Source organism: Bos taurus, chromosome 19 (genome assembly GCF_002263795.3).
Source record: "Bos taurus isolate L1 Dominette 01449 registration number 42190680 breed Hereford chromosome 19, ARS-UCD2.0, whole genome shotgun sequence".
Classification (NCBI taxonomy): Eukaryota; Metazoa; Chordata; class Mammalia; order Artiodactyla; family Bovidae; genus Bos; species Bos taurus.
The window spans coordinates 30,548,800-30,574,943 of record NC_037346.1 but is presented as its reverse complement, the minus strand read 5'-3'; the positions used below and the strand labels follow the sequence as shown (position 1 = coordinate 30,574,943).

At 46.5% G+C, this 26,144-nt stretch overlaps 1 protein-coding gene across 10 annotated transcripts in view; it reads right to left on the bottom strand.

Annotated features, from left to right (window-relative positions):
• The window catches only part of DNAH9 (dynein axonemal heavy chain 9), a 290,463-nt gene that overhangs the window by 44,112 nt on the left and 220,207 nt on the right, over positions 1 to 26,144 (bottom strand). For 7 of the 10 annotated variants that reach the window (XR_009491586.1, XR_009491587.1, XM_024980551.2 and 4 more), the window contains 8 exon segments: positions 24,632 to 24,820; positions 21,534 to 21,769; positions 18,882 to 19,004; positions 16,898 to 17,102; positions 14,958 to 15,122; positions 11,618 to 11,758; positions 9,317 to 9,487; positions 6,309 to 6,431 (listed from right to left, as the gene is read on the bottom strand). Coding sequence is in view for 8 of the 10 variants with exons in the window: in XM_024980551.2 (XP_024836319.1) it covers positions 6,309 to 6,431; positions 9,317 to 9,487; positions 11,618 to 11,758; positions 14,958 to 15,122; positions 16,898 to 17,102; positions 18,882 to 19,004; positions 21,534 to 21,769; positions 24,632 to 24,820 (1,353 nt within the window). In the remaining 2 variants the exon portion in view is untranslated. 10 annotated transcript variants of the gene reach the window in all.

Below are 26,144 nucleotides of genomic sequence, written 5' to 3'. Positions count from 1 at the left end.
AGATGAGGGAGGGCTTAGTAGGGATGTAGAATTCTGTTGGGCAAAGAGAGGGGTGGAGAGAAGGGAAGGGCATTTCATGGGGAAGGATCCACGGAGCCCATGTCTGAAGCAGGGAGGGTATGGCAGAGGCCACGTGACTGCAGTGGAGGGGTGACAGGCGACAAGGGGAAGGTCAGGCTGGAGAAGGACACATACACTCGAGCTGGGCTTGCCCAGGCTCTTCTCCTGAGTGGACGAACATGTGTCCTGTCTAAAGTGCCCTATCACCTGGGCTCTGTGGCTTCCCAACTTCACTCTGATCACTCAGAGCAGGGGGCGCACCTGTGGTGCTGAGACATGACCTGGACTGGAGTGGGGTGGCAGGGGAGAGGGGGCGTGGGGAGTGGAGGGGGAGGAGGAGCATGGTGCGTGGTAGAGGAGGGGCGGTTTGGGGGACAGTGGGGGAGGGGGTAGTGTGGGGGATGGACGGGGGAGCAGGGAGTGGAGTGTATGATGGTGGTCTAGGCACCAGAAGACGAGAGCTCTGGTCCCAGTGCCACTTCTTACGAGCCTCTTTTGACTCAGAGCCTGTTCTTAAACCTTTGTGGGCTTTGATTTTCTCATTTGGAAAATGAGGCCATGTAATCATCGTCTGCCTAGCTTATGCTCTAATGTACCTATGGGTGCTCAGAAGACTGTAAAGACCCTCTTTGTGCTTTTGGGGGGCTCCTATGTTATCAGATTGCAGTTGCTGGTCTGCTTGTCTGTGACTCCCACAAGACTGAGAGTTCCCTGTTGGGCAAGAACATTCTGAGCCATCTCTGTAGCCTCAGGCTTCGCAGGCTGCCTGGCACTTAGGAAGCGCTGCGTTAAAAAAGTTGGACATCTGGGCGGCTGTTGGGAGGGCCCTTGGCAGGCTGAGCAAAGCTGCAGATGTGGTGCTTAGTTCTGTCTGTGCCGAGGACCAAACTTCCGTCCTCCTTCAGGCGGCCACTTTCCCCCCTCTTCCCAGCTTGTGTCCCCATTAACCCTCCTGCAGGCCCATTACCCTCCTCTGGAGTCACCACAAAACTGAGGACATTACAGGGTGATCAGGGCTCCCAGCTGGCGTGGCTGGGTCTGAAACACGCTTTCCTGAAGCTCTGGGTTGAACACAATTGCAATGTTTAATCTTCCAAATGAGGGAAAGGGATTTCTAGCCTTCTAATAAGCTAAATGGAAATGACTAATTAACCTAATTACGTTGGACTGGGTACCAAAGTACAACTGTGCTAAATTGGCATCTGGAAAGGAGGGGCCTTTTCAGAGGCTTACAAAGCTGGGTGGCGTGAATGAGGTCTTCTGATGGAGATGATAACATTATCATCTGTTACCTGGAAGTTCAGCTTTGGATGAGACCTTGAAACTCCTTACAGAAGTTACTGATAAAAGCAGTATTTGATTACAGATTTCATTCATCACCTGTTTATTAGGCCTTCTGGGGAATCAAGGAAATGCATCTTCCTCATCAGATAGGATGCTTAAAAATTATTTGTTTAATCATGTCCTATTCAATTCTACTTCTTTTGTTTCTTTGGGCTAAAATCCAACTGAACACTTAAAAAGAGCATCCGTCAGAGGCTGCACAGGGCATTGTGCGTCACCAGCCCGCATCCTGCACTGGGCTGGATCTGGAAGGGGCTGGACGCGGTGGCTCCTGTAACAAAACTTGGAGAGAGAGAGAAAGAGAGAAAGCTTCACTCATTTGCAGAAGCCTTTGAACAGCCAGATGAGCTTAGCTCGCAAAACAAAACTGAAAAGCAAAGTGAAGAAAAGCAAAGCAGACCAGACAAAAGAGGAATGGGAGTAAATTGCAGAGGCTTTTGAGGGGAGGGATGTACGATGAACACAGTGTGGAGTGCTCTCGAATCAGTTATTCTTTGTGGCTTGTGCTGCAGAAGGCTTTGTGGGATTACAAAGGAAAAGGCAACTGGACTGGACTCAGCTGGGCAACTCACAGGTCCTCAAAGGTTTTCCTTCGATGGACAATTCTATTGGGCACAACCCATGTCAACCACAGCATATACACACCTTGCTGTTGTTTAGTCACTAAGCCATGTCTGACTCTTGTGGTCCCGGGGATTGTAGCCTGCCAGGCTCCTCTGTCCATGGCATTTCCCAGGCAAGAATACTGGAGTGAGTTGACATTTCCTTCTCTAGGGGATCTTTCCAACCCACGTATCCTGCATTGGCGGTAGGTTCTTTACCACTGAGCCACCAGGGAAGCCCATATATACCTGAGAGCTGGGTAATTAATAATCATAATTGCAATAAGGTGAATTGTGTCCCCTAAAAAGATAGGTTGAAAACCTAACCTCTCAGATTTGTGAATGTGACCTCATCCAGTAAAGATGAGGTCAGGAGGGTGGCCAATATGACTGACATTCTTATGAGAAGAGAAGAGATGCAAAGACACAGAGGGAAGATGGCCATGTACGGACCGTAGAGATGGAGGCAGAGACTGGAACTGTCCTGCCACAAACCAAGGAATGCCTGGGGCTCCCAGAAGCTGGAAGAGGCAAAGAAGGATGCTCTCCTTGAGCCTTTGGAGGGAGCAGGACCTGTCAACGCCTTAATTTCAGATGCCTAACCTCCAGAACTCTGGGGGAATAAACGTCTGTGTTTTTAAGCCACCCAGCTTATGGCACTTTGTTATGGATGTTCTAAGAAACACATACAATAACGATAATCAGCTTCCAGTCACTGAACATCTATGTGTGTCACATAACAGATAAGAAAACAAAGATAACCTGTCAGAGGTCACAAGCTCAAACCTGAAACTGAACCCAGGAACGCCTGACTTCAGAGCCTGCGTCAGCTGGTCTACCTCCATTATTGGCCCAGCTCAGCAAATGAGCGTATTCAGAACTGCTCTCCAGAATTCATTTCCCATAAGGGCGTCAGACTCCGAGCCGTTATTTTCGAGCTCCGTGACCTGTACTTCCAACAAGGACACCACTCGCCACGTTTGAATACTGAGCAAACAAAATGTGGCCAGTATGACTGAAGAAGAGGGTTTTTATTTGCTTTTAATTGTATATATTTATTTTAAAAATTTTAATGCATTTATTCTTTTCTGGTATAGTGGATTTTTTCTGCATAGGATCTAGTTTTTTTTTTTGTTTGTTTTTTTTTTTTTTACAAATTTAACACATTCTTTTTGTTCATTTTAATTATTTTAAAATTTAAATTTAGAAGCTGGAACTTTTGGAGAACTTTTGAGTACATTTGAAATAACTTGGGTATATGAATCAACTGCTGTAACTCTAAATTTTATAAAATCTAAATTCAAGCCAAGTATTTCTGATGAAGATTTAGTATCTGAATTGAGATGTATTATAAGTGCAAAAAAATATACACTGGGATTCAGACTTACTTCAAAAATGGAAAATATCTCATTCATAATTTTTGTAACAATTACATATTAAAAGGATAATATTTTGGTTGTATGGGTTAAGGAAATATATTATTAAATTTATTTTTGTTGATTTCATTTTACATTATTTTTTGCATTTTTAATGTGGCTACTAGAAAAATTTAGATGACACACGTGGCATGCTTTCTATTTCTTTTTCACAGCACTACTCTAGGTTTTGTCTATTCATATCTTATGTGGCCTAGAAAAGCTGATTTCCCACACATATGCTCGACACATTATAATTATTCTTAGGCATTTTGTGACTTTGTGGTTTGGTTGCTGTTGTGAATGGAGTTCCCCTGTTTTCCTTCCCAACATAGTCTTCCCCTTCTTACTTGCCAGATTGGATTCAGAATTTCAAGTGAAGTTAATATATAAAAATCAAATCACACCTTTATTATTTAGATCAGGGATAAGAAAACTGAGGCCTGCAGGGACAGTCTGGCCCACCAGCTGTGTTTGTAAATAAAGTTTTATTGGAACGCAGCCACTTCCATTTGCTTACCTATGGTGTATGACTTTGGCAGAGTTGAATAGTTGCGACACAGTGTGACCCTCAAAGCCTAGATATTTGCTGTATGGCCCTCTGCAGGAAATGTTTGATGGCTTTTGATTTAGACATAGCTCTAAAGATGACTAAAAGAAGAGCTGCAGATTCTGAGAAAAGTTAGAAAAACATTTCGGGCCACGGCAGCATTTCGAAAGATGACTCCTTTGAAGAGGACAGCATGCATATAAATGATTATGTGCTGGGCTTTTGTTCTAAAGTAAATCAACTTGGATGGATCTCAAGGGAGTTGAGCTGAGTGATCAAGCTAGTCCCCAAAGGTTGCATACTGTATAATTCCATTTATATAACATCCTTGAGATGACAGAATTATACAAATGGAGAACAGATTAGTGGTTGCCAGGAATTAGGTTGGGGGAGGGAGGAAGTTGTTGTTTCTATAACAAGCGACCTACGCACCAGTCGGAGTTTTCTAGATCTTGACTGTAGTGCTGATTACATGAATCTTCACGTGCGATAAAACTAGACACACACGTGCATGAAAACCAGGAGCAGTCAGAATAGAGTGGACTGTATCCGTGTCAGCTTCCTGGGTGTGACATCGTGCTGCAGAAAAGCCAGATGTGACTGCTGAGGGGATGCGGTGCAAAGAATCTATTTCACATAATTGCACGTGAATCATTGTCTCAAAACACTTTTAGTAAAAAAAATATAAAGAGAGAGAGAGCCAATCACATCGCTTCAGACTCAGGCTTCTTTGTGCTATGAAACACGTGGGAGAGGGGGCAAACGGAAGGTCAGAAGGGCTTCCCTGGGCGTCCGAGGCCTAAGACTTCACCTTCCAATGCTGGGAGTGCGGATGCAATCCCTGCTGGGGGAGCTAAGATCCCATATGTCTAGTGGCCAAAAAACATAAAACAGAAGCAAGATTGTAACAAATTCAATAAAGACTTTAAAAAAATGGCCCACATCAAAAAAAAAAAATCTTTAAAAGCAAAAAACAAAACAAAAACAAAAAACACAGGAAGGTCATAAATAGGATTCACTTTGTGCTGGTAGGTGCCGGTCCTCGCACAGCTCCAGCACCCACTGTGGGGCTCCTCCAGGTGGGGACCCAACTGCCACCCACATGGAGACAGAGTCTGGACTCTGGGGCTGATGTTCACCCAGTACATGCTTACCACGCGGCACTGCGCCAGCCCGTGTGAATGCAGGCGTGGGCCCTACTGGACGGAGCTCATCGCTTGTGATCTTTTCAATGTTCACTGAATCCCAATGAAACTAAGCTGAATAACATGGAAGGGGAAAATGGGCTTTGCCATCAGACCAGAATTCGATTCTCAATTCTTGGGTTTGCTACTTATAAAATGAGTGACCTCAGTTTCTTTACATGTTAAATGAGCACAAACAGTACCTCTTGCCCAGGAAAACATGAGAATAACATAAGGGAAAGCATTTCTGCTGGGAAAGATCGAAGGCAAAAGGAAAAGAGGGCAGCAGAGGATGAGACGGTTAGACGGCATCACCGACTCAATGGACATGAGTCTGAGCAAACGTCAGGAGAGTGTGAAGGACAGGGAGGCCTGGCGTGCCGCAGTCCATGGGGTCGCAAAGAGCCGGACATGACTTAGTGACTGAAAGGCAACAACAGTGTGCTTCTAAGGTGCTTAGTAAACGTGAGCTGTTATTAACCACTAGAATCCCAGGCTGGAATGTGGCTGTTAGGACTCACGTGGAGATGGACAGCTGGCAGCACCCTGGTATCTGCCCCCTCCATGGACACAGCATCTCCATACCAGCCTGGGTCTCACAGAGGAGCTGGCCCTGAGCACCGGCAGGAGGAAAGCTGCTCAGCTGAGTCAAAGACACTTGCGGGTTCCTTCTGTTCCCCGACATCCCAGAGGCAGAGCCCACGCATGAGCACGTGCCTGCTCCTTCTCAGCAGAGCCCTTGCAGCAGGCCCGGGAAGGGGGAGCTCTGCCGGAGGGGTGCCAGCAGAGGGACCCACCGACGTCTAACACAGCTCACGTTGCTGTTGTTTAGTCTCTGAGTCATGTCTGACTGTCTTGGGATACCATGGGCCGTAGACTGCCAGGCTCCTCTGTCCATGGAATTGTCTAAGCAAAAACACTGGAGTAGGTTGCCATTTCCTTCTCTAGGGGATCTTTCCCACCCAGAGATCGAACCCATGTCTCCTACATTGACAGGCAGATTCTTTACCACTGAGCCACCAGGGAAGCCCCCAATACAGCTCAGGGTGAAACCCTCAAAGACAGCCCTACTGGTTTCCTAGGGATAACCATCAGAACAGCAGTCCAGGAGAGGACAAGGTGGATTTTTTTTTCCCGAGGGGCTGGAACCAACCTTGATGCCACCCCAGGCCTGATGGGAGAGGAACTCCACTGGACTGGTGACTCCTGTCTGTGCTGGAGATCGAAGCAGGAAGTCCAGCTCGGCCGCACGCACTTCCTGGTTCATGAGGAGGATCTGCGATGTGGAAGGACAGTGTTCTTATTCATTTATTGGCTGCACTGGGTCTTGGTTGTGGCACATGGGATCTTTAGCTGCAGCACGTGGGACCTACCTAGTTCCCTGGGCTCAGACGCTCAGTCACGTCTGACTCTTTGCCACCCCTCATGGACTGTAGCCCACCAGGCTCCTCTGTGGATGGGATTTTCCAGGCAAGAGTACTGGAGTGGGTTGCCACTTCCTACTCTAGGGTCTAGTCCCCTGAGCAGGGATCAAACCTGCGTCCCCTGCATTGGGAGCCCAGAGTCCCAGTCAGTGGACCACCAGGGAAGTCCCGGCGCTGTGTTTTGTTACCTGGTGGCAGTCGTGGGTCCTGGAGGCCCTCGGAGTTGCCGCCAGTGTAACTAGTGCTACTTCTAACCTGAGATTCACTCCTCTGTTTTGGTTGTTGAAATCCGGTGGAGGGGAAGAAAGTCTTTATCTGTGCTGATCACCTCTGGGTGCATCTGACTTCACCCCAAACACCAGTGTGACTAAAGCACACACAGTGAATGACGTATGTCTTGGCAAACAAGAAATTGATGGATCAGTCCTAAATGCCATGAAGTGCATTCCTGCAATCTCACAGAGAAGATGACACGGACGAATGACATGATTTGAGGAGAGGGTCAAAGTAACGGATGAACGTATGCAAAACAGAAGTGCATGTGTGAATGAGTGATGCTAACAGGGGACTTACCTGGTGGTCCAGTGGTTAAGAACCCATCTTCCAATGCAGGGGCGCAGGTTCCATCCCATCCCTGGTCAGGGGACTAGGATCCCACATGCTTCCAGACAACTAGACAGAAGCCCACATGCCACAGCTGGAGAGCCCATGCAGAGTAACGAAGGATCCTGCATGCCACAGCTAGGACGTGACGCAGCCAAAAAATAAATTAAAAAAAAAATACTGCTAAGAGGGACCCAGAACAGGGGAGTGGCTAGGAAGCAGGGTAGGGAGATGCATTTGACTGAACTTCCTGTAAGTGGTTTTGAATTGGGTTTTGGAGAAGCTGAGCATGAGATTTAGACAGGCTTCCCAGGGAGGGGGCAGTGGAAACTGCAGAAGCTTGGTAGGGAATTAGTGCTGTGTGTGCAGGGAGGGCAAAGCATTTGACTGGGTTAGAACTAACAGCTCATGCTGAGAGGCGCTCAGGAGATTGTTCTTCCCCCTTCAAATGGTGTTCTCCGCTGAGAAGTTACAGATGGGAATACTCACAGAGAAAAAAATAATTTGATTAGTTCGAGGAAAAGTCTTGAAGGAAAAAACGGGCTAGAAATCACAGATGAGGTGAAGCAGCCCTTGTAAAACGAGGTTGAAATATTTATGAGGGGAGTAGAGTGAAAGCCAGAAGCAGAAGCTCCTTGGGCTTTCGGGGAAATGAGCGGCAGGAGGAAAATTCGTTGGGGTGGGGCTCATGTTCTCTCTGACATGGCCAAGCTGTTATCCGGCCGGGGAGGGGAACACACAGGGGGAGAGGGACAAGCCATGCTAATGCTCCTCTGTGGATTCAGACTTCAGAATGTGCAAACGGAGTCTGAGCAGAAGTGATTTTAGAATAGCTGACTTTCAGAACTGGTGGAGTCCTACAGGATAGTCTGGTCTGTGCTTCTAATTTATAATCGGGAAAAATCCCAGTTCTAAAATGGTTAGAGAGTTAGGTGCATGCATGCATGCTCACTCAGTCATGTCGGACTCTTTGCAAACCCATGCACAGTAGTCTGTCAGGCTCTTCTGTCCATGGGATTTTCCAGGCAAGCATACTGGAGTGGATTGCCATTTCCTCCTCCAGAGGATCTTCCCAACCAGGAGTCGAACCTGTGTCTCTTGAAGTTCTTGCATTGGCAGGTAGATTCTTTTTACCACTGAGCCACCCAGGAAGTCCCTAGAGAGTTAGGTTCAAGGAAATCAATTTCCATGGTTTTTTGATGTTGAGAATAAGAAGAATGCAACGGTTTCTTATTAACCCTGGAAGCCCTGATGCTTCCGAGCCCTTGAGAACCAGTTCTTAAGGACTTCTCTAAGACCAAGGTTGCAGGTATAGGACATTTGCAGTTTCTTATTCTGGGGGAAGGTTTGGACATTAAACTTGCAACCTTGTGCTGTGTGCTAGGTTGCTTCACTTGTGCCCGACTCTTTGCGGCCCCCTGGACGTAACCTGTCAGGCTTCTCTGTCCATGGGATTCTCCAGTCAAGAATACTGGAGTGTTCTCCAATTTCCTCCTCCAGGGGATCTTCCCCACCTAGGGATTGAAGCAGCGTCTCCTATGGTTCCTGCATTGGCAGGCGGATTCTTTTCTGCTAGTGCTACCTGCAACCTTGCAGGTACATAAATAACGAGGGATACTTTAAGTTCTTAGTGCCTCTCAGGAAGTATCCAGTCTTTGGTATGGCCATCCAGTTTCATCCTCAGGGCTAGTTTGGACTGATTGGTAGTGGCTGCTGGAGGGCCCTGTGGAGGAGGATCTTCCTCATCCAGCATCACCACGATAAAGTATAACGGTTGATTAAGCATGTCTGCCATGAGTGGGACAATGGAGTGGATGGCCTGCGTGCACCATGCTGGATTTTCTTGTCTGATGCCTCTGCTTAGAGCTCAATAATCTTCACAAACTATGGGAACTGACGTTAAAAAAAGCAAGTTTCTTTGGTATTCAGTGGGAAGACTCTGAGCTCCCAATGCAGGGGGCTCTGGTTCAATCCCTAGTCAGGGAACTAGATCCCACATGCTACAACTAAGACCTGGAGCAGCTAAATAAATAGATAAATATTAAATTTTTTTAAAGAAGAAAGTTTCTTTATATCTGCTGGTTGGGCATATAAATTGACCTGTTTTCTGGAAATGTCTTCAATCCTGTTTTACCTGAAAGGTGAGCTGGGCAAGGTAGGTCAGCTTATCACACTCGAAGAGCCCCCGGGTGGTGTACTGGCACACAGAGAAGGTGATGCTGTCTATTAGGTTGGCCACCCGTTCCTTGAGGTTCTCACCAGGAGCCGCCTTCTCCACAGCCTTCTGGAAGACGATGCTGAAGGCCTGGGGGCAGGAGATAGGACACTGGTAGCTTACACAGCTCTCTGTATGTAACCAGTGGCCCTACCTCTGGTGAGTATTATAATTCACCAATCATAGAACTATCTTCCCAGCATAACCTGCCAAGGAGGGCCAGTGGCAACAGGAAAACTCCTGTCTTAGTTGCTCGTATAAATTACTATGTTGTCACAAAGAGGGCCAAGCTATGAAGCATACAGTGAAGAGCCTACTGTTTAGGTCCAGTGACCAAAATAATTAAATTAAATCTAATAAGTTTTGTTGGAAACTGAACACAATGAACAGTAACCAGTTTGGGTGATTCTATCCTTTGGATTATAAAATTCCCGATGGTAGAATGAACATCTGGTACAACTTTGCTCTCTAAAAGAGACCTGTGTACATAACAGGTACTCAGAATATTTTTAATTAATTACTTTTCCTTTTGGTAATAATGATCAGAATATCAGCTGTTCTTGGTTTTTCTTTCTAGTAACTCCACATCATTCGATGAGCCCTCTTACATGTGCTTTTTTCTTATGTACACTTTCTGCAACTGTGAGAGCATAGCCTGCTTCGGTTACAGCTTCCAAATTGTACATTACGGGTATAATATAAATCCATTTTCATACTGATCATATGAATCAATTTTCTATCATTTTAAACTTAGATATAGACTACTTATAAAAATTGATAATAGGAATGAATGTATCATTAAAGAATGAATAATAAAGAGAATAATCATTAAAGAAAACAAAGTCAAAGATGAATCTTTAAAGAAAATGACAATTAAGATATTATTGGGTCTTTTCAATTTTTGGCTAGGCAGATTTCCAGTCTTCTTGTTTGGTTTTTTTTTGGAACACATATTTTCATGGGCTTCATCTAATTTCCCTTTTTCAGGAAAAGTCACTGCAACAGATTTCAACTATTCTCAAAACTAGGGAGGTGATTAGTATCACTGATACTAGGCTTATCACATTAACTTCTATACTGTTTTTTAAATCCTTTATATTTCTTTCAAGTGGGGCTTTGACCTGAATATAATGTCAAGTATTGGATTTCTTTTAAAAACATACAATATTACAGAGACTCTGAGCTTAGGGGAGGGAATAGGGGCAGGATGAAACGCCATTTCCAGCCTAGTGAGGTCCAGGCGTGGAAGCCTTCTTCCTTCTCAGTGGCTCAGCTTCATCCCCACACCTTGGCTTTCAGGGGGCAGCTGGATGAGGTGTGCACCCTGAATATGAGTGTCCTCTCTGTTGGATTAAACCAGAAAAGTTGTTCAGAGCCCCATACAGACTCTGCAGCTGTGGTCTTTTGGAGAACTCCTTATGGGAGAAAGATATACTTTCAGAGATGTACTTAAAATTTATAGGTCTTTATTATTTCATGAGTAAGATAAGCTTAGTTAGCACTTACAATCTGCTAACATCTTTGATTTTAGAAATATGTCAGCAACCACAAAGCAGTAGCTTTGAGGATATTAGGGTAATTGTGTGTGTGTGCTCAGTTGTCTGACTCTTTGTGAACACCCTGGACTGTAGCCCACCAGGCTTCTCTGTCCATGGGATTCTCCAGGCAAGGATACTAGAGTGGGTTGCCATGCCCTCCTCTGTATCTTCTTGGCCCAGGGATCGAACCCACATCTCTTGTGTCTCTGGCAACAGCGGGTGGATTCTTTACCACTGCACCACCCCCCATTAGGGTAATAGGGACACTAATTTAAAGTTGGACTATTAGTATGGCCTGCTTTGGTTTTAACAGATACAAGGGAGGCGCACATTTGATCAGCCCTATTAGCTGTGAAGCTCTCTGGGGCAGGGCTCCCTGCCGATGTTTCCTCTTCCACACGGTCAGGAAGCAGAGTGCTGGCTGGATCTTAAGTACTCGCTGAGCGAACGAGGCTGGGACCTGCCACGGCCTCTCCCTCTGTTTTAGCCAAATAACCAATGAGTCATGAAAGACCCAATTAGAGAGACGAGGCCTGTAAGGCCAAGTCGCTGCTCTCCTGGATCTGGTCTGAAAGACTTGCCATGGCTAATGAAGCCCACGGACAAGCCCTTGTGCAGAGCCACACGGGGCATGTCACGCTGCTGTGCTATGACTGTGCAGAGGGCTCCAGGGCTAAGTCACCTTGAGAGAAAACTGGTACATGGGGTGGATCCTGCCGAGGTCGTTCATGATGAAGTAGAGCAGAGAGGCCCGGGCGGCGGCCGGCCGGTAGTGCTCCCGAGCCTCGTTGATTCTCACCTCGGTCACCTTGGCCTCCTGCACCTGTTAGAAAAATCAAGAGCGGTCCGTTGTTTGAACCAGCCAGGGCTCCCTGAGAATCAGTGTGGCCGCTCTGGGACAGCACCTTGTGCCTGTGGGTGGGGTGGGTGGATGCGGATGAGGGGAACAACGGAGGGCAGAAAGCTGCTGTGATTTTCCCTAACCGAGCTCGAGTGAGGAAGAGAGGACACACTCCTAGTGCCTCAAAGGTGAGTGTGTCAGCCCCTCCAGCTGGGGACAAGTGGGAGGTGCACACACATCCACACACATGCACACACATCAGTATATTTAACTTGAAAAGTAAGCCAGGCAGTAGGACTCCAGTAAAAGCAGCATAATCGAATTTTCTGTTTTCTTTGTTACACAGACAGCTGTTCGTAATTGATTAGTTAGTTAATTAATCCTTGGCTGCGCTGGGTCTTAGCTGCTTTCTCTAGCTGTGGCGAGTGGAGGCTTCTGTCTAGCTGTGGTTCGGGGACTTCGCACTGCGGGGCTTCTCTTGCTGCAGAGTACAGGCGCCAGGACCACGATGGAACCTGTTTCCCCTGCATTGCTAGGCAGATTCTTAGCCACTGGACCATCACAGACGTCCACAGTTTTCTGTGCTCCTTACTTTTATGAACATGTAAATTCACAGAGATGATCTCTTTCAATGGAAAGGTCTATTTTCAGAAAATTTCTTATCAGAGGTAAAAATAAAAAGAGACCTAAACATCAGAGAGGAATTCTGTAAGAATATCCTATTAAATATAACCTCAGTACAACCTGCCTTATACTCCAGGATAGAGTGAAACTGCTGAGAATTCATGCAAAGCCCACAGGAAAAAACAAACCCTACTGAAGATGAGCTCACAATAAACAACTACAAAGCTCAAGAGGAAGTGTTACCTATCGGGATAATTAGAAGAACGCCCTCTCAAAATTCGCAGAAGGATTAGCATCCCAAGAGCTGAAGATGATTGATCTACGATTAACTAGGGCTTCACTAGTGGCTCAGATGGTAAAGAATCTGCCTGCAATGTGGAAGATGTGAGTTCGATACCTGGGTCTGGAAGATCCCCAGAGAAGGACATGGTAACCTCCGCCAGTACTCTTACCTGGAGAATCTCATGGACAGAGGAGCCTGGTGGGCTACAGTCCATGGGGTCACAAAGAGTTGGACACGACTGAGTGACTACCTACCTACCTCATTAACTAATTCTGTTTAAAAGCAGTAGAGATAAAAGAACGTATAAAATCAGAACATTATAAAAAAGAACAGACATTATCTGAAAAAGAACTAAATAGAACTTCCAAAGACAAGAATACAGCTATTTAAATAGGAAACTCAGTACACTGGTTAAATAATGAACTTGAGTTGAAAGAGAATAAGCAAACTAACAAATAAATATGAGGAAACCGTTTAAAAAGCAGCTCAGAGAGAAAGAAAGTTAGAAAATATGTAAAAGAAGTTCTTAGACCTGGCAGATAAAATAAAAAGATTCAAAATGTATGTAACAGAAATAAGTAGAGAACAGACAGAACAGGGGAGAAGCAATGTTTGAGCCATAATGGTTAGGAATTTTCCAAAGTTGATTAAAGACCAGAGGTTTTACTTTGAAGAAGCAGTCAATGTCAAAGAAAACTTACTATCCACAGGCCCTTGAACAAGTAATTATTTTCTTTGATTAGAAGAAAATTGAACCCAAAAGAAGTGAGTGAGATGCAAGAATTTCTTAAATGTACAGTCAATTTAAATAACAAAGACTATAAAAAACATGACCAGTTTGGAAGTAGCAGATGAAAGCAAGGTAGAAGCGAAATGCTATAAAACAATAACGGAAGATGGAAAAGAATAATCAAAGTTTCTAGTATCCTTATCATGTTTTGAAAGAGGCTAGATATAGTGCTTAATTTCAGACTGTGTTAAGTCAATATATATATTGTTAAGTCACATATGAAATGAAATACATTTTTCATATATTGATGAAAAATTAAGATTAATCAATAAAATAAACAGTAAATAACTTTAAAACTAGCAATGGACAAAAAAGGAGGATAAAGAAAAATCAAGAAAGAAAAAAGAAACAAAAGGATTGTTAATAGAAAGTATAAATCAAGATAGCAGAAAGAAATCCAATTGTATCAGTAATGTTTAAAAATGTAAAACTTGGTTAAACTAGTAGTTAAAAGACAAAGATTCTCAGAAGAGAGTGGAACTGAATAGAAATCACATAGTTGCTCAGATTGGTGTTTTCACTGACTGATATTTTTCATGTCCCTGGGTCCTTCATGCTATCCACTAACCTGTGACCCTTTCATTCCTGCCTCCCCCAACAGCTATCGAAAACCTTCACTCCTCTCCCTAGGCCCCCTATCTCAACACCACACCCTCACTCTCAGCAGAGGAGCTTGACTCATGGTTTCACAGACTGTATAGAGACTGTTGGGCTTCCCTGGTGACTCAGATGGTAAAGAATATTTGCCTGCAATGCAGGAGACCTGGGTTCGATCCCTGGGTTGGGAAGATGCCCTGCAAAAGGGAATGGCTACCCACTCCAGTTCTTGCCTGGGAAATCTCATGGACCGAGGAGCCTGGCGGACTGCAATCCTTGCATCACAAAGAGTTGGACACGACTGAGGGATTAACACATACACACACACACACATAGAGACCATCAGGAAGGGTTTCCTTAATTTCCACTTTCCTTTCCACGCCCTTAAAGGAAGGAAACATATGCTAAGTAATTTTGCAGGATGATAATTTAAAAAAAAAAATTTTTTTTTGAGAGCTCAGTTTACTGGGACATCACTGAAAGTTTCTCATTGAAATCAGACTTGTGAGGTTTTTGCAGGTTGTGGGTTTTCTGGGGGTGCAGCCATGTACTTGTATACCAGCGTGATTCCTTAGCTTCAGGGCAACTCCATGGACTCACTAAGGTACTCAGTTTGAGCCACTATTTCCTGAACAGATCTAAGTGCCAGTCAAACTTCTGCAGAGTAGAGTTGTCAACAGCATTTTATAGGGAGTGAGGGCTCTGTCATGCAGGCAGTGAGGTGCTCATTTCAGGAATCCTGCCGAGCTCTACTTTCCAGGAGAATCTCAGGAAGATGGATCAGCCATCTCTTACTCTGACATTTGTCCCTGGACAGTGGACTCAGGGACAAGGAGGAGGGCCTCTGCCCGCCCCCACCCACCCCAGCCCAGGCTGCCGGGTCTTACCTTTTTCTCAACTTCCGCGGCAGTCTGCTTGGTGATCTCAAGGTTCTCCACCAGGGCCGTTTCTCCCAGGAAGTTCCCGGAGGCCGAGGAGAGGCGAGACAGCAGGTTGTCTTCCAATGTTTTGAGGGTGATTTTGAACCCATTCTGCTGCTTTGTGAGCTCTGACTGCAGTATCACATAAGGGAGAGTCAGGTACAGGAGCCCAGAGCATCCTGTTCTCCGGTAGGTCTGAATAGACAGAGGGTTATGGGGCCCCTGCCCTTAGCAAACTGGAGGTGGAACAGAGGAGTGCTCAGGACCACGAGCACGTCAAATCAGCTGAGGACTTGAACCCCAACTGCAGCAGTTACTAATCATGTGATCTTGGGCTGAATTCCCCTTTCACAGTAACCTTAGCTGGGTTAAACCTGGCCCTACACATAGCAGTGCTGTGCAAGGCTTAGCAGAATGCTGGGACATGGTCTAGTCATTAAATGGAAGTTATTTTAGGGAATAGCTAGAGGATGGGGTCAAGTTTTACTTCTCTGTCATAACTCTACTGTCCTCAAAAGGAATAGCTCTCCTTTGTGAAAAGTAAAAGTGTTGGTTGCTCAGTCATGTCTGACTCTTGGTGACCCAGTGGACTGTAGCCTGCCAGGCTCCTCTGTTCATGGGATTCTCCAGGCAAGAATATTGGAGTGGGTTACTATTCCTTTCTCTAAGGGATCTTTCTGACCCAGGGTTTGAACCTGGGTTCCCTGCATTGCAGGCACATTCTTTATCATCTGAGCCACCAAGGAAGCCCTCATCAGTTATACTTCAATGCAAAGTAAAAAGCTTAAAGAAAACCCACATGCCTCAATCTGGCTTTATAACCAGGATTCACTCTTGACTCTTCTGGGAGTGCTCCATGCCAAAGGCTTATGCACCTGCTTATAGAATCTTTTTCTGAACTTCCCAATTTAAATCAGCCCCCTGGCTCTCTAATATTCCCCTGCTATTACAATCCAGTCATATTTAAGGAGATGGGAAAAAGAACAGTACTCGCTCTACACAAAACTGTGTTCCCTCCCAATTCATATGTTGAAGCCCTAAGCCCCTGCCCCTCTACCACCACACGACTGTATTGGAGATGGGTGTAACTAGAGAAGGAGGTAAGTAAGGTTAAATGAAGTCAGGAGGATGGGGTCCCTGTGGTGGGATCATTGCCCGTATAAGCAGAGACACCAGAGAGCTTGCTCTCTCTGTATGGACACAAGGAAGAGGTCTGTGAATGCACAGTGAGACGGCAGCCACCTACAAGCCAGGAAGAGAGGTATCGCCAGAAACTGGACCCTGAACACTGTCTTCCAGCTTCCAGACTGTGACAAAATAAATATCTGTTGTCCCAGCCACTCAGCCTCTGGTATTTTGTGATGGCAGCTCAAGCTGAGATGTTCCCCTAACATGGCTGAATCTATTTCTATTGCCCCTGCAGGAATGAATCCCATTTAGTTCTGGACATAGACACATGAACACTTGTGATGAGAGGTTCAAAAGTGTCTTGGACGGGACTGCGGTTTCTCCCAGCTGCCTTCCGCTTCCTGGTCTTCAGCCTGCTCTACCTTCTGCTTCCCAAGGGATGTTCCAGGGAACTAGTGTTGTTTCAGGAACATGATGTTGTTCTAGGAGCATGGTGTTGGTGCTCCTCTGAGCTCCAGAAGAACCACACGGCTCAACTTCTGAAGGAACAACCCCTACCCCCACACCCAGAGGAGGGTGCACGGCAGAGTCGGGTGGCAGAGCGTCTCCCTCCTCCCTCCCTTGCTGGGTGGGCGCTCCTCCGAGCTCCAGAAGAACCACATGGCTCAATTTCTGAAGGAACACCCCCCCACCCCCACACCCAGAGGAGGGCGCATGGCAGAGTCGGGTGGCAGAGCATCTTCCTCCTCCCTCCTTTGGTGGGTGGGCGCCTCACGTACCTTCAGCTGCTCCAGATCGGGTCTCTCCATGCTGACCACTGCGGCCAGCAGCTGGTCCTCCAGGCCTTCCCTGGTCACGGTGAAATTGATCAGGGTGGCCTGAGCTTGCAGCTCCGGTTGGTAGTGAGGGTTGGCCAGCTTGGTGTGAAGGATGAGCCGGAACCTGGGGTTATACTCACACTCTTTGTCTCCGATTTTAATGAACCTGGAACAAAGAGGCTCGTGTAAAGGTGGGTGCCTTCCTGGGAGCTTTGGTTAGGGACAGAATCCGCGTGGGATTTTTTGCAAGGTCGTAGCAAATGATCAGAGAAGGCAATGGCACCCCACTCCAGTACTCTTGCCTGGAAAATCCCATGGACGGAGGAGCCTGGTAGGCTGCAGTCCATGGGGTCGCGAAGAGTCGGACACGACTGAGCGACTTCACTTTCACTTTTCACTTTCATGCATTGGAGAAGGAAATGGCAACCCACTCCGGTGTTCTTGCCTGGAGAATCCCAGGGACGGGGGAGCCTGGTGGGCTGCCGTCTATGGGGTCGTACAGAGTCGGACATGACTGAAGCGACTTAGCAGCAGCAGCAGCAAATGATATTGCCATACTCAGATGGACGGGCATGTCTAGACTGAGCTTTCATGCAGGGAACAGGGTGGAGGCTGACAGACCTTCTCCCCATGGCCATTATGTTTATTTTTTCAGGTAAGGCTGGAGGGAGAGCTATCCACTTAGTGGTGCACGTACATGGGAGCGCATTATAAAATGCTTCCAGCAGATGGCAGTAAAGCACTTGCAGGAAGGGGCACCTTAAGAGTTTGCAGGCTAGCAGTAGAGCTTACATTGTCTCGTGATTGGTGGAACATTACTTCTATGGGAGAAAATGCTTAGTTAAGTAATTAAGTGCCTCCTAAAGACATGCAAGGGTTCTTCCCTGGTGGCTCTGTGGTAAAGAATCTGCCTGCTAATGCAGGAGACGTGGGTTTGATCCCCGGGTCTGCAAGATCCCCTGGAGAAGGAAATGGCAACCCATTCCAGTATTCTTGCCTGGGAAATTCCATGGACAGAGGAGCCTGGCAGGTTACGGCCCATGGGGTCGCAAAGAGTAGGACGTGACTTAGTGACTAAACAAGGACATGCAAAGGTGGCTTAAGGTCTGAATAGTGGGTCCAACCAGTCCTTCCCGATAACTCTCACCCCCTCTCCTAAGTGCCTGTAGCCCTTCCCTGTCTCTCTCTTCCTCCCCCTTCTCCTAGACCCTTACTAAGCCCTGATCAACTACTGGCACCCAAAGCAACAGGTACTCATCGAATCGACAAAGACTTGAGTTCTCAGAACTCAGACAGCTGGCTTAGATGAAATCCTTGTGGTTAAAATTCAGCTTGGGGCTTCCCTGGTGGCTCAGTGGTAAAGGATCAGCCTGCCAATGCAGGAGACATGGGTTTAATCCCTGATCCAGGAAGATCCCACATGCCGTGGAGCAACCGAGCCTGTGAGCCACAACTCTAGAGCCTGTGCTCTTGAGCCCAGGAGCTGCAGCCCCTGAAGCCTGCAAGCCCTAGAGCCCATGTTCTACAGCAAGAGAAGCCCCCGCAGTGAGAAGCCTGCACGAGCAGAGAGTAGCCCTCGTTCACTTCAACTGGAGAAAGCTCAAGCAGCAAGCAAGACCCAGCACAGCCAAAATATAAAAATAAATACATTTATATATAAAAAAAGAGTCAGCCTGCTTTTCCATCATGTTCCCTCAAGTTCCTCCAGAGGAGTGTGCTGTGGTTGTTGGGAAGCAGGCCAATGAGTTGGCTGATGGAAGTTCCTCAGGAAACTTTCTCTAGGACAGGAGGGTAGTTAGGTGTCCCTCTTTCAGAAGAATGAGGAGGTGCTTTTGGAGAGCTAGCTAGCTGGGAGAGGAGGCTCTATGGAGAGCAGGTCTGTGCATGGTTCTACAGGGGCCACTGACCAGCCCCTTGGAAGGCCCGAAGGACAGCTGGGTCTCACCGTCCTTTCTTAATGACTTCTCTCCCCAGCAGGGGTCCTAGCACAGGATCGATGGACTCTTCCAGATTTTCAATCAGCACCATGTCCCCGGCTTCCACAGCACGCTCTACTGTCTGAAGGTAGCTGAGGAGAGAGTTGGGCAGGTGAGAGTGTGGCAAGCTGTGGATTTGAGGCAATTTAACAAGGCGGCTGTGGCCTCTGGAACACAGGCGTCATCTTGGAGGCACAGCTCTCTGGGATGACTTCAGGCGCACATGTTTATTTAAAATGACATTTATGTGATCTTGCCCATCGAGAGATGAATAGATAAAGAAGTTGTGGTACATCTATACAGTGGAATATTACTCAGCCATAAAAAGGAACACATTTGTGTCAGTTCTAATGAGGTGGATGAACCAAGAGCCTGTTACACTGAGTGAAGCAAGTCAGAGAGAGAAAAAACTAATATCATATATTAATGCATATATATGGACTTGAGAAAAATGGTACTGATGAACTAATTTGCAGGGCAGGAATAGAGATGGAGAGGTATAGGACAGACTTGTGGATGCAGTGGGGGAAGGGGCGGGTGGGAGGAATTGACAGAGCAGCACTGAAACATTTACATTACCATATGTAAAATAGATAGCCAGCGGGAAGGTGCTGTATAACACAGGGAACTCAACCAGATGCTCTGTGATAAACTAGGCGGGTGGGATGGGATGAGGGCTGGGAGGAAGGTTCAAGAGTGGGACATATGTATATTTATGGCTGATTCATGTGGTTGTATGGCAGAAACCAACACAACACTGTGAAGCAATTATCTTCCAATTTAAAAAATGGAATTATTTCCTTTTTCTGGGAAATTTGGATTATTGCCAAATAGCCCTGCACTAAAGATCATGAAAATTTATCTGTGTTCATTTGTTTGATCTTTCCTTATGATAAATTCATATAAAAGAATCTGTTGGGTCAAGGGGTAAACATTTTGAAGACTTTTGACACATACCATTACATTGTCCTCCAGAAATATTGTTTTCTGGGTTCTTATTCAGTTGAGAGATATGATTCTTGTATGCCTAACTTACCATTTTGTTTTGTGAATAAAGCTATATTATGATAAGCTAAAAAAAATGGTATTTATGTGATCTGATATGTTTTTGGGAAAAGTAACAAAATGCAAAAAAGAACATGAAATTAACTGTAATCCTTGTGTCATTTACATTCTGATGTTGAATGTTCATGTCTGGATATATGATATTTTCAAGTTTATTATTACTATTTCTATTTATTTTATATTATTCATATTTTTATTTATGTCTGCATTTGTATTTATGTTTATTTATTGTTTTATCCCTGTGGCTCATTTAATTTACAACCTGAGTTTGGTACATCAAATGTATTGTAAATATTTTCCCATGTCATTAAATATTCTTCTATAACAATATTTATGTGACTGGGTATTAGAATGTATTGATACACCTTAATTTACTTAACAATCAATTACCAAAAGCTAGGCTATTTTTCCTGGGTGTTCTTTGGAAGGAATGATGTTAAAGCTGAAACTCCAGTACTTTGGCCACCTCATGCAAAGAGCTGACTCATTGGAAAAGACTCTGAGGCTGGGAGGGATTGGAGGCAGGAGGAAAAGGGGACAACAGAGGATGAGATGGCTGGATGGCATCACCGACTTGATGGATGTGAGTCTGAGTGAACTCTGGGAGTTGGTGGTGGACAGGGAGGCCTGGAGTGCTGAAATTCATGGGGTCGCAAAGAGTCGGACACGATTGAGCGACTGAACCGAACTGAACTGAGGCTATTTTTAATTTTTCAATGTTATGCAGAGTTTAATAAGCACATAAAAAATTATTTCACCTAAATAGATTTACAAGTTTGATGTGATTCAATTCACACAATAAATAACAATATAATTTTTTAAACCTTGACCAAAAATCTTAAAGTTAATCTAAAAGAATATAAGAATGGTTTAAGAAATAAATGATGATGAAGAATAACAGGAGGGATTTACATTAGTTGATAATAAAATATTTTCTATAATTTGAATATGGATATGCAGAAAGAAGTCTTAAAGGATATCACAGACCAAAAGTTGAGAGTGCTGGAAAAAATGATGAATTATAGGGCTCGTTTATTTATTTGGGTAACTTCAAATAAGTAAACTGATTCGGGCTTCCCTGGTGACTCAGTGGTAAAGAATCTACCTACCAATGCAGGGACTCGAGTTCGATCCCTGGATCAGGAAGATGCCCTAGAGAAGGAAATGGCAAACCGCTCCAGGATTATTGCCTGGGAAATCCCATGGTCAGAGGAGCCTGGAGGGCTATAGACCACGGGGTCGCAAAGAGTCAGACACGACTTATCAAGTAAACAACAACGACATAACTGTTTCCTTTTGCTATACACCTAAAACTAACTCAACATTGTAAACTAGCTGTACTCCAATAAAAACAAAAATAAAAAGAAAGAAAAGCAGAGACTCGGCACCCAAGCATCTCTTGCTGAGATGTTTCTTAAATTGAGAGGACAATCAGGAGAAAACTCCTGGGGGGACCAGCGGGGTAGAAACAATCTTCGGTGATTTAAAACCCGCTCATGACACTTTTCCCTTCTGCGTAGTTGGCAAAGTGGGAACTTCTGTGTGCAGACACCTACCCCTTCTGGCCGATCTGGGTGACCCGGAGGTCCTCACCATACTTGTTCTTGATCCATTTGATGCCTTGTAGCTGAGGGTCCACCATGAGTGGCCAGCGCTCGCAGCTGAGGAGGATGGCGGCATTCTCCGTGGACATGCGGTCTGCAGGGAGGCCCTCATTCTGCCAGGTGGCCACGTCGGCATCATCCATCAGCATCCGTAGGGGGTCCAGGGTGGGGGTCACCGGGATTGGAACCTGGTGGGAAAGAAAGGGCACAGGCGCTCAGAACGGAAGCAGGGGGTGGGGCACAGCTCACTCAAAAGACAGAACTCCTCTAAAAAGCAAGACCAAAATCCCCCTGAGGAGAGTTTTCCTGGCTGTGTGATTGCGGAGCATGTTTCCTCAGCGTCCTGATAGTCTTTTCTCTTGAGGGATGAACAGCAGCAGAAATCCCACCCTTGTCATCCTAGGTTCTTCGGTATATTTTCTAAGTCAAATGACTACCATAGATCAATCAGATCAAATCCAAGTGTGTTTGCTCAGTCATGTCTGACTCTTTGCAACCCTTCGGACTAGCCCACCAGGTTCCTTTGTCCAAGGGATTTTTCAGGCAAGAATACTGGAGTGAGTTGCCATTTCCTCTTCCAGGGGAATCTTCCCAACCTAGGGATCAAACCTGAGTATTCTTTGTCTCCTGCACTGCAGGTGGATTCGGTTCAGTGGTACAGAATCTGCCTGCCAGTGCAGGAGCCATAGGAGATGCAAGTTTGATCCCTGGGTCAGAAAGATTCCCCTGGAGGAGGAAATGGCAACCCACTCCAGTATTCTTACCAGGATAATCTCATGGACAGAGGAGCCTGGCAGGCTGTAGTCCATGGGGTTGCAAAGAGTCAGATAGGACTGAGCAACCAAGTATCATTTGCATGTTAACAGCAGTCTCCATCCTCCTTACCCGTGTTAGCAGAGTCATTTCCTGTTGCATTTCTGTGCTTCACGGTCCCAGTCCCCACACGAGCGCACACCGATCACCCTCTCCTCTCACTGGCATCACCACTTGCTGCCAATGCCCAGCTCGCAAAGGACTGCAGACCCTCTCCTTTCTCCTGCTGCAGACCAACCCCCTCAACACAAGGCTGCTTGCAGGACCTCGTCCCGCAAACCTGTCCACTGTCCCTGTTGGGAACCCTACCTTTTCTTCTGCTTACCTCTTTCAGCTCATTTAATTCTTCTCAGAATAATCATTTTCATTAGAAACTTTTTTTTTTAATTGGGGTAAATGTCACATTCCTTAGCCATTTCAGAGTGCACAAATCAACGGCATTTAGTCTTTCACAATGCTGTGCAACTCTCAGCTCTGTCTCTTTCCAAAACATTTTCTTCACCCCAAAAGGAAACTGCACCTCTACGAGCAGTCACTCCCCATTCCCGGCTACCCCCAGGTCTGACAACCTCTAATCTGCTCTCTGTCTGTGTGGATTTGCCTATTCTGGAGGTTTCACATAAATGGAATTATGCAATACATGTGACCTTTTGTGTTGGCTTCAGAACACTCTTGAGGTTCACATATGTGCCCTGTTATTAATATTAACCTCTCCATCCTTCTCTTCTCTGCAGTTTGTCCTCCCAGTTATCTCAGGAAAGCCTCTCCTTTCCCTTTAATTATATCTGCTAAGAGTACGAACGGCCAATTCTATACCTTCGAGCAGATCTCAAAGGGAAAACCAGACACTGGAAGTTCTTATCCTGGCATCAGAAATGTATTTCAATAGAATCGTTTTCCTTTGTAATCGTATTCATTCCATTTTACATACTACAAAACATTACTGTGAGAAGGAATGCATCGGTTTTATCAGACTGCCAAAAGGGTCCATGGCACAAAAATACTTGAGTCCCCAAAGCAGAGCCAGAAAACACCTCATTAACCTGCTATTGCGCTCCTTGCCTTCATTTGTTCAGCTAATGGCTGTCCTTTCAACGATTTCCTTTCCACAAGTGTTCAAAGTGAATAAATAACAGCTTAATTTTTTGTTTATTTCCCAGTACTGTAACTGTTTTTTTTTTTTAATTAAAAAAAATTTAAACAATTTTTTGGCTGTGCCATGTGCCATGTGGGATTTTAGTTCCCCAACAAGGGATCAAACCTGTGCCCCCTGCCTTGGAAGCACAGAGTCTTAACGACTGGACCACCAGGGAAATGCACTATAAGAGTTTTTAAACTACTGTTCAGCAAATTATCAGGTGGGTGGGATTTTATGAGCTGATCTGAGAAGCCAACCATCACTAGACGGTCTGGGCTTTGTGTTCCAAGGAGACACCTATAAATGCATTCTGGAACACAACCCTAACTGTACGTGGTGATTCTTCTGTGCTAACTCTCAGGCAGCTGCTTCTTATGACTCTCGTCTTGACTGCGGGACTAAGACTGTCCCGCCGACACCCTGGTACGGACTGTCTTCTGTGCCTCCCGCCAGTGGCATGTAGGACAGGATGAAGACTTGGCAAGTGCTTGTGGGTTGAGGACCATGAGCGCTGTGAGAGTGTCGAGGGGCAACACACCCTGAGTCCTCTTCGGTTGGAAACTGGCATTTCCCCATCAGGTCATGTCAGCGTGAGCCACCTACTCACACTGAGAGCTGAGGACGTTTGACCAAAGCCGATGAACTGCCTTCATAGGGGTGTCTGTAGGTCACAGACACAGACGTGGTGCTCGGGGCACAGTAACCAGGGGGGCAGCATTTGGGGAAGGAGGTGTGCCCTCCACTGCTGCTATTAAGTTTGGCACAAGAGCAGGAAGGTTGGAGGGAAATACAGGATGTGTTTGGTGCCTCGTGGGTTTAACAGTTTTGAGAACAGTCAGGAGACAGCATGGAGGTGGTGGGCCAGAGTTCCCACGCAGACCCCAGAAGGAGGACAGGTGCTGTCCCCAGGTGACCTGGAGGGCAGTGCATGGCGGTACATGGAAGTGTGGAAGGACATGGGTGCCCAGGTCTCCGTCCTGGATCCCGGAGGTCACTAGGGGATGCTCTGGAGGTGACGGGAGGAAGAACGCAGGAAGGGACTAGAAGATTTGTATTGCTACTGTCACGTGAGCTCACGAGTGACGTGGGCCAGACACACCTGCAGCTGGCTCAGGTAGGGCCTCCACGCCGCGTCTAGGAGGCTCTGGCGGTACCGCTTTGTAAAGAAGCCCAGGTACGAGATGGAAGCTGCAGTGAGTAAAATGTCTCCACATAATTTCCTTTCCTGTTGCTTGAGGTTCTGCACAGCTTCTGCCCATCTCACGTTTTCAGAGGCCAGGCCTCCCACCTGCCATTTGGAAGAGCAGAGAGGGGGAGAAGGCACGTCATACCACAGGCCACGATTCAGCCACAGAGAATGCACAGCACACGTTTCCCAGCAGGGGACTCGGGACATCATCTGTGTGGCCCTTGTGATCAATGCGGGTTTGCACCGGCCGCAGCAAACACTGCAGCAAATGAGCCCCTGAGTTCTCTGCCGTGAACCTGCTGGGCTGTGGAGAGACAGGGTCTGAATGCAGCCTTCGGGGCTCTGCCCTCGACAGGCATAGAGATGAACATGCCTGCCTTGAAGGGCCATGAAGAGAACTTAGTGTGACTGTGTGAGATCATCACTTGGGGTCATGTATGGTACTCAAAACATAGCATAAAATCATGCACCTTTCCCTTCTCTTCAAATGCTGAAGATACGAAAATCAAAGAAAATCAATTGCACTATAAATCACTCACAGAGGCCAGGATGGGCATGGTCATTAAGCCACAGATACACAGAAGCAAAGTCCCAAGACTGCAGAGCAGGGCTTGACTCTGCCGGCCCACGTCAGAGGCACCCTCTCTGGAAGAGAGACGGTCTCCCTATGGGAGGACTGTGAGGCGAGCTGTTCGGTGAAGCTTGGCTTCTGTGCTATGCACACGCATGCATGTTCAGTCGGGTCTGACTCTTTGCAACCCCATGGACTGTAGCCCAGCAGGCTCCTCTGTCCATGGGATTCTCCAGCAAGAATACTGGAGTGGGTTGCCATTTCCTTCTCCAGGGGATCTTCCTGACCCAGGGATCGAATCCAGATCCCCTGCATTGCAGGCAGATTCTTTACCGCTTGAGTCACCCGGGAAGCCCTCTGTGCTCTGGTGTGATGACTGGTCGCCTTTTCTTCCTCGAAAGATGACATCCAAGGACATCAGAGCTGACGGACTTGAGGGACTTACCCCACCTGCCCATCCTCACCCCGTCTTAGATCACACAGATAAAGATCAGAAAGTCCCAGCATCTCGTCAGAACCCCAAGGTCAGTGGAAGTCGGGGGGCTTCAGAGACCATCTGTCCTGAGTCTTAGAGCAGAGCCCCACCTCACCTCCTATGAGGACCAATGCAGAAAAGTCTCCAACCGGGCAGAGAGAGGCCAAGGGAAATTCTGGGAACCAGGCAGGGGAGTGAACAGATGACAGGCCGGCAGGGAGGTCCTGACTGCCTCCCGCTCGTCTGTGGAGGAGCTGCCTCTACACCCCACCATTCAGTGAGGTTGGGGGTCTCAGAGCTGTGCAGCAGCAGATTCAACACACAAGGGCTCAGACACACCTGAGGTTTCACCTCCCATCACTGGAGTGCGGCTGGTT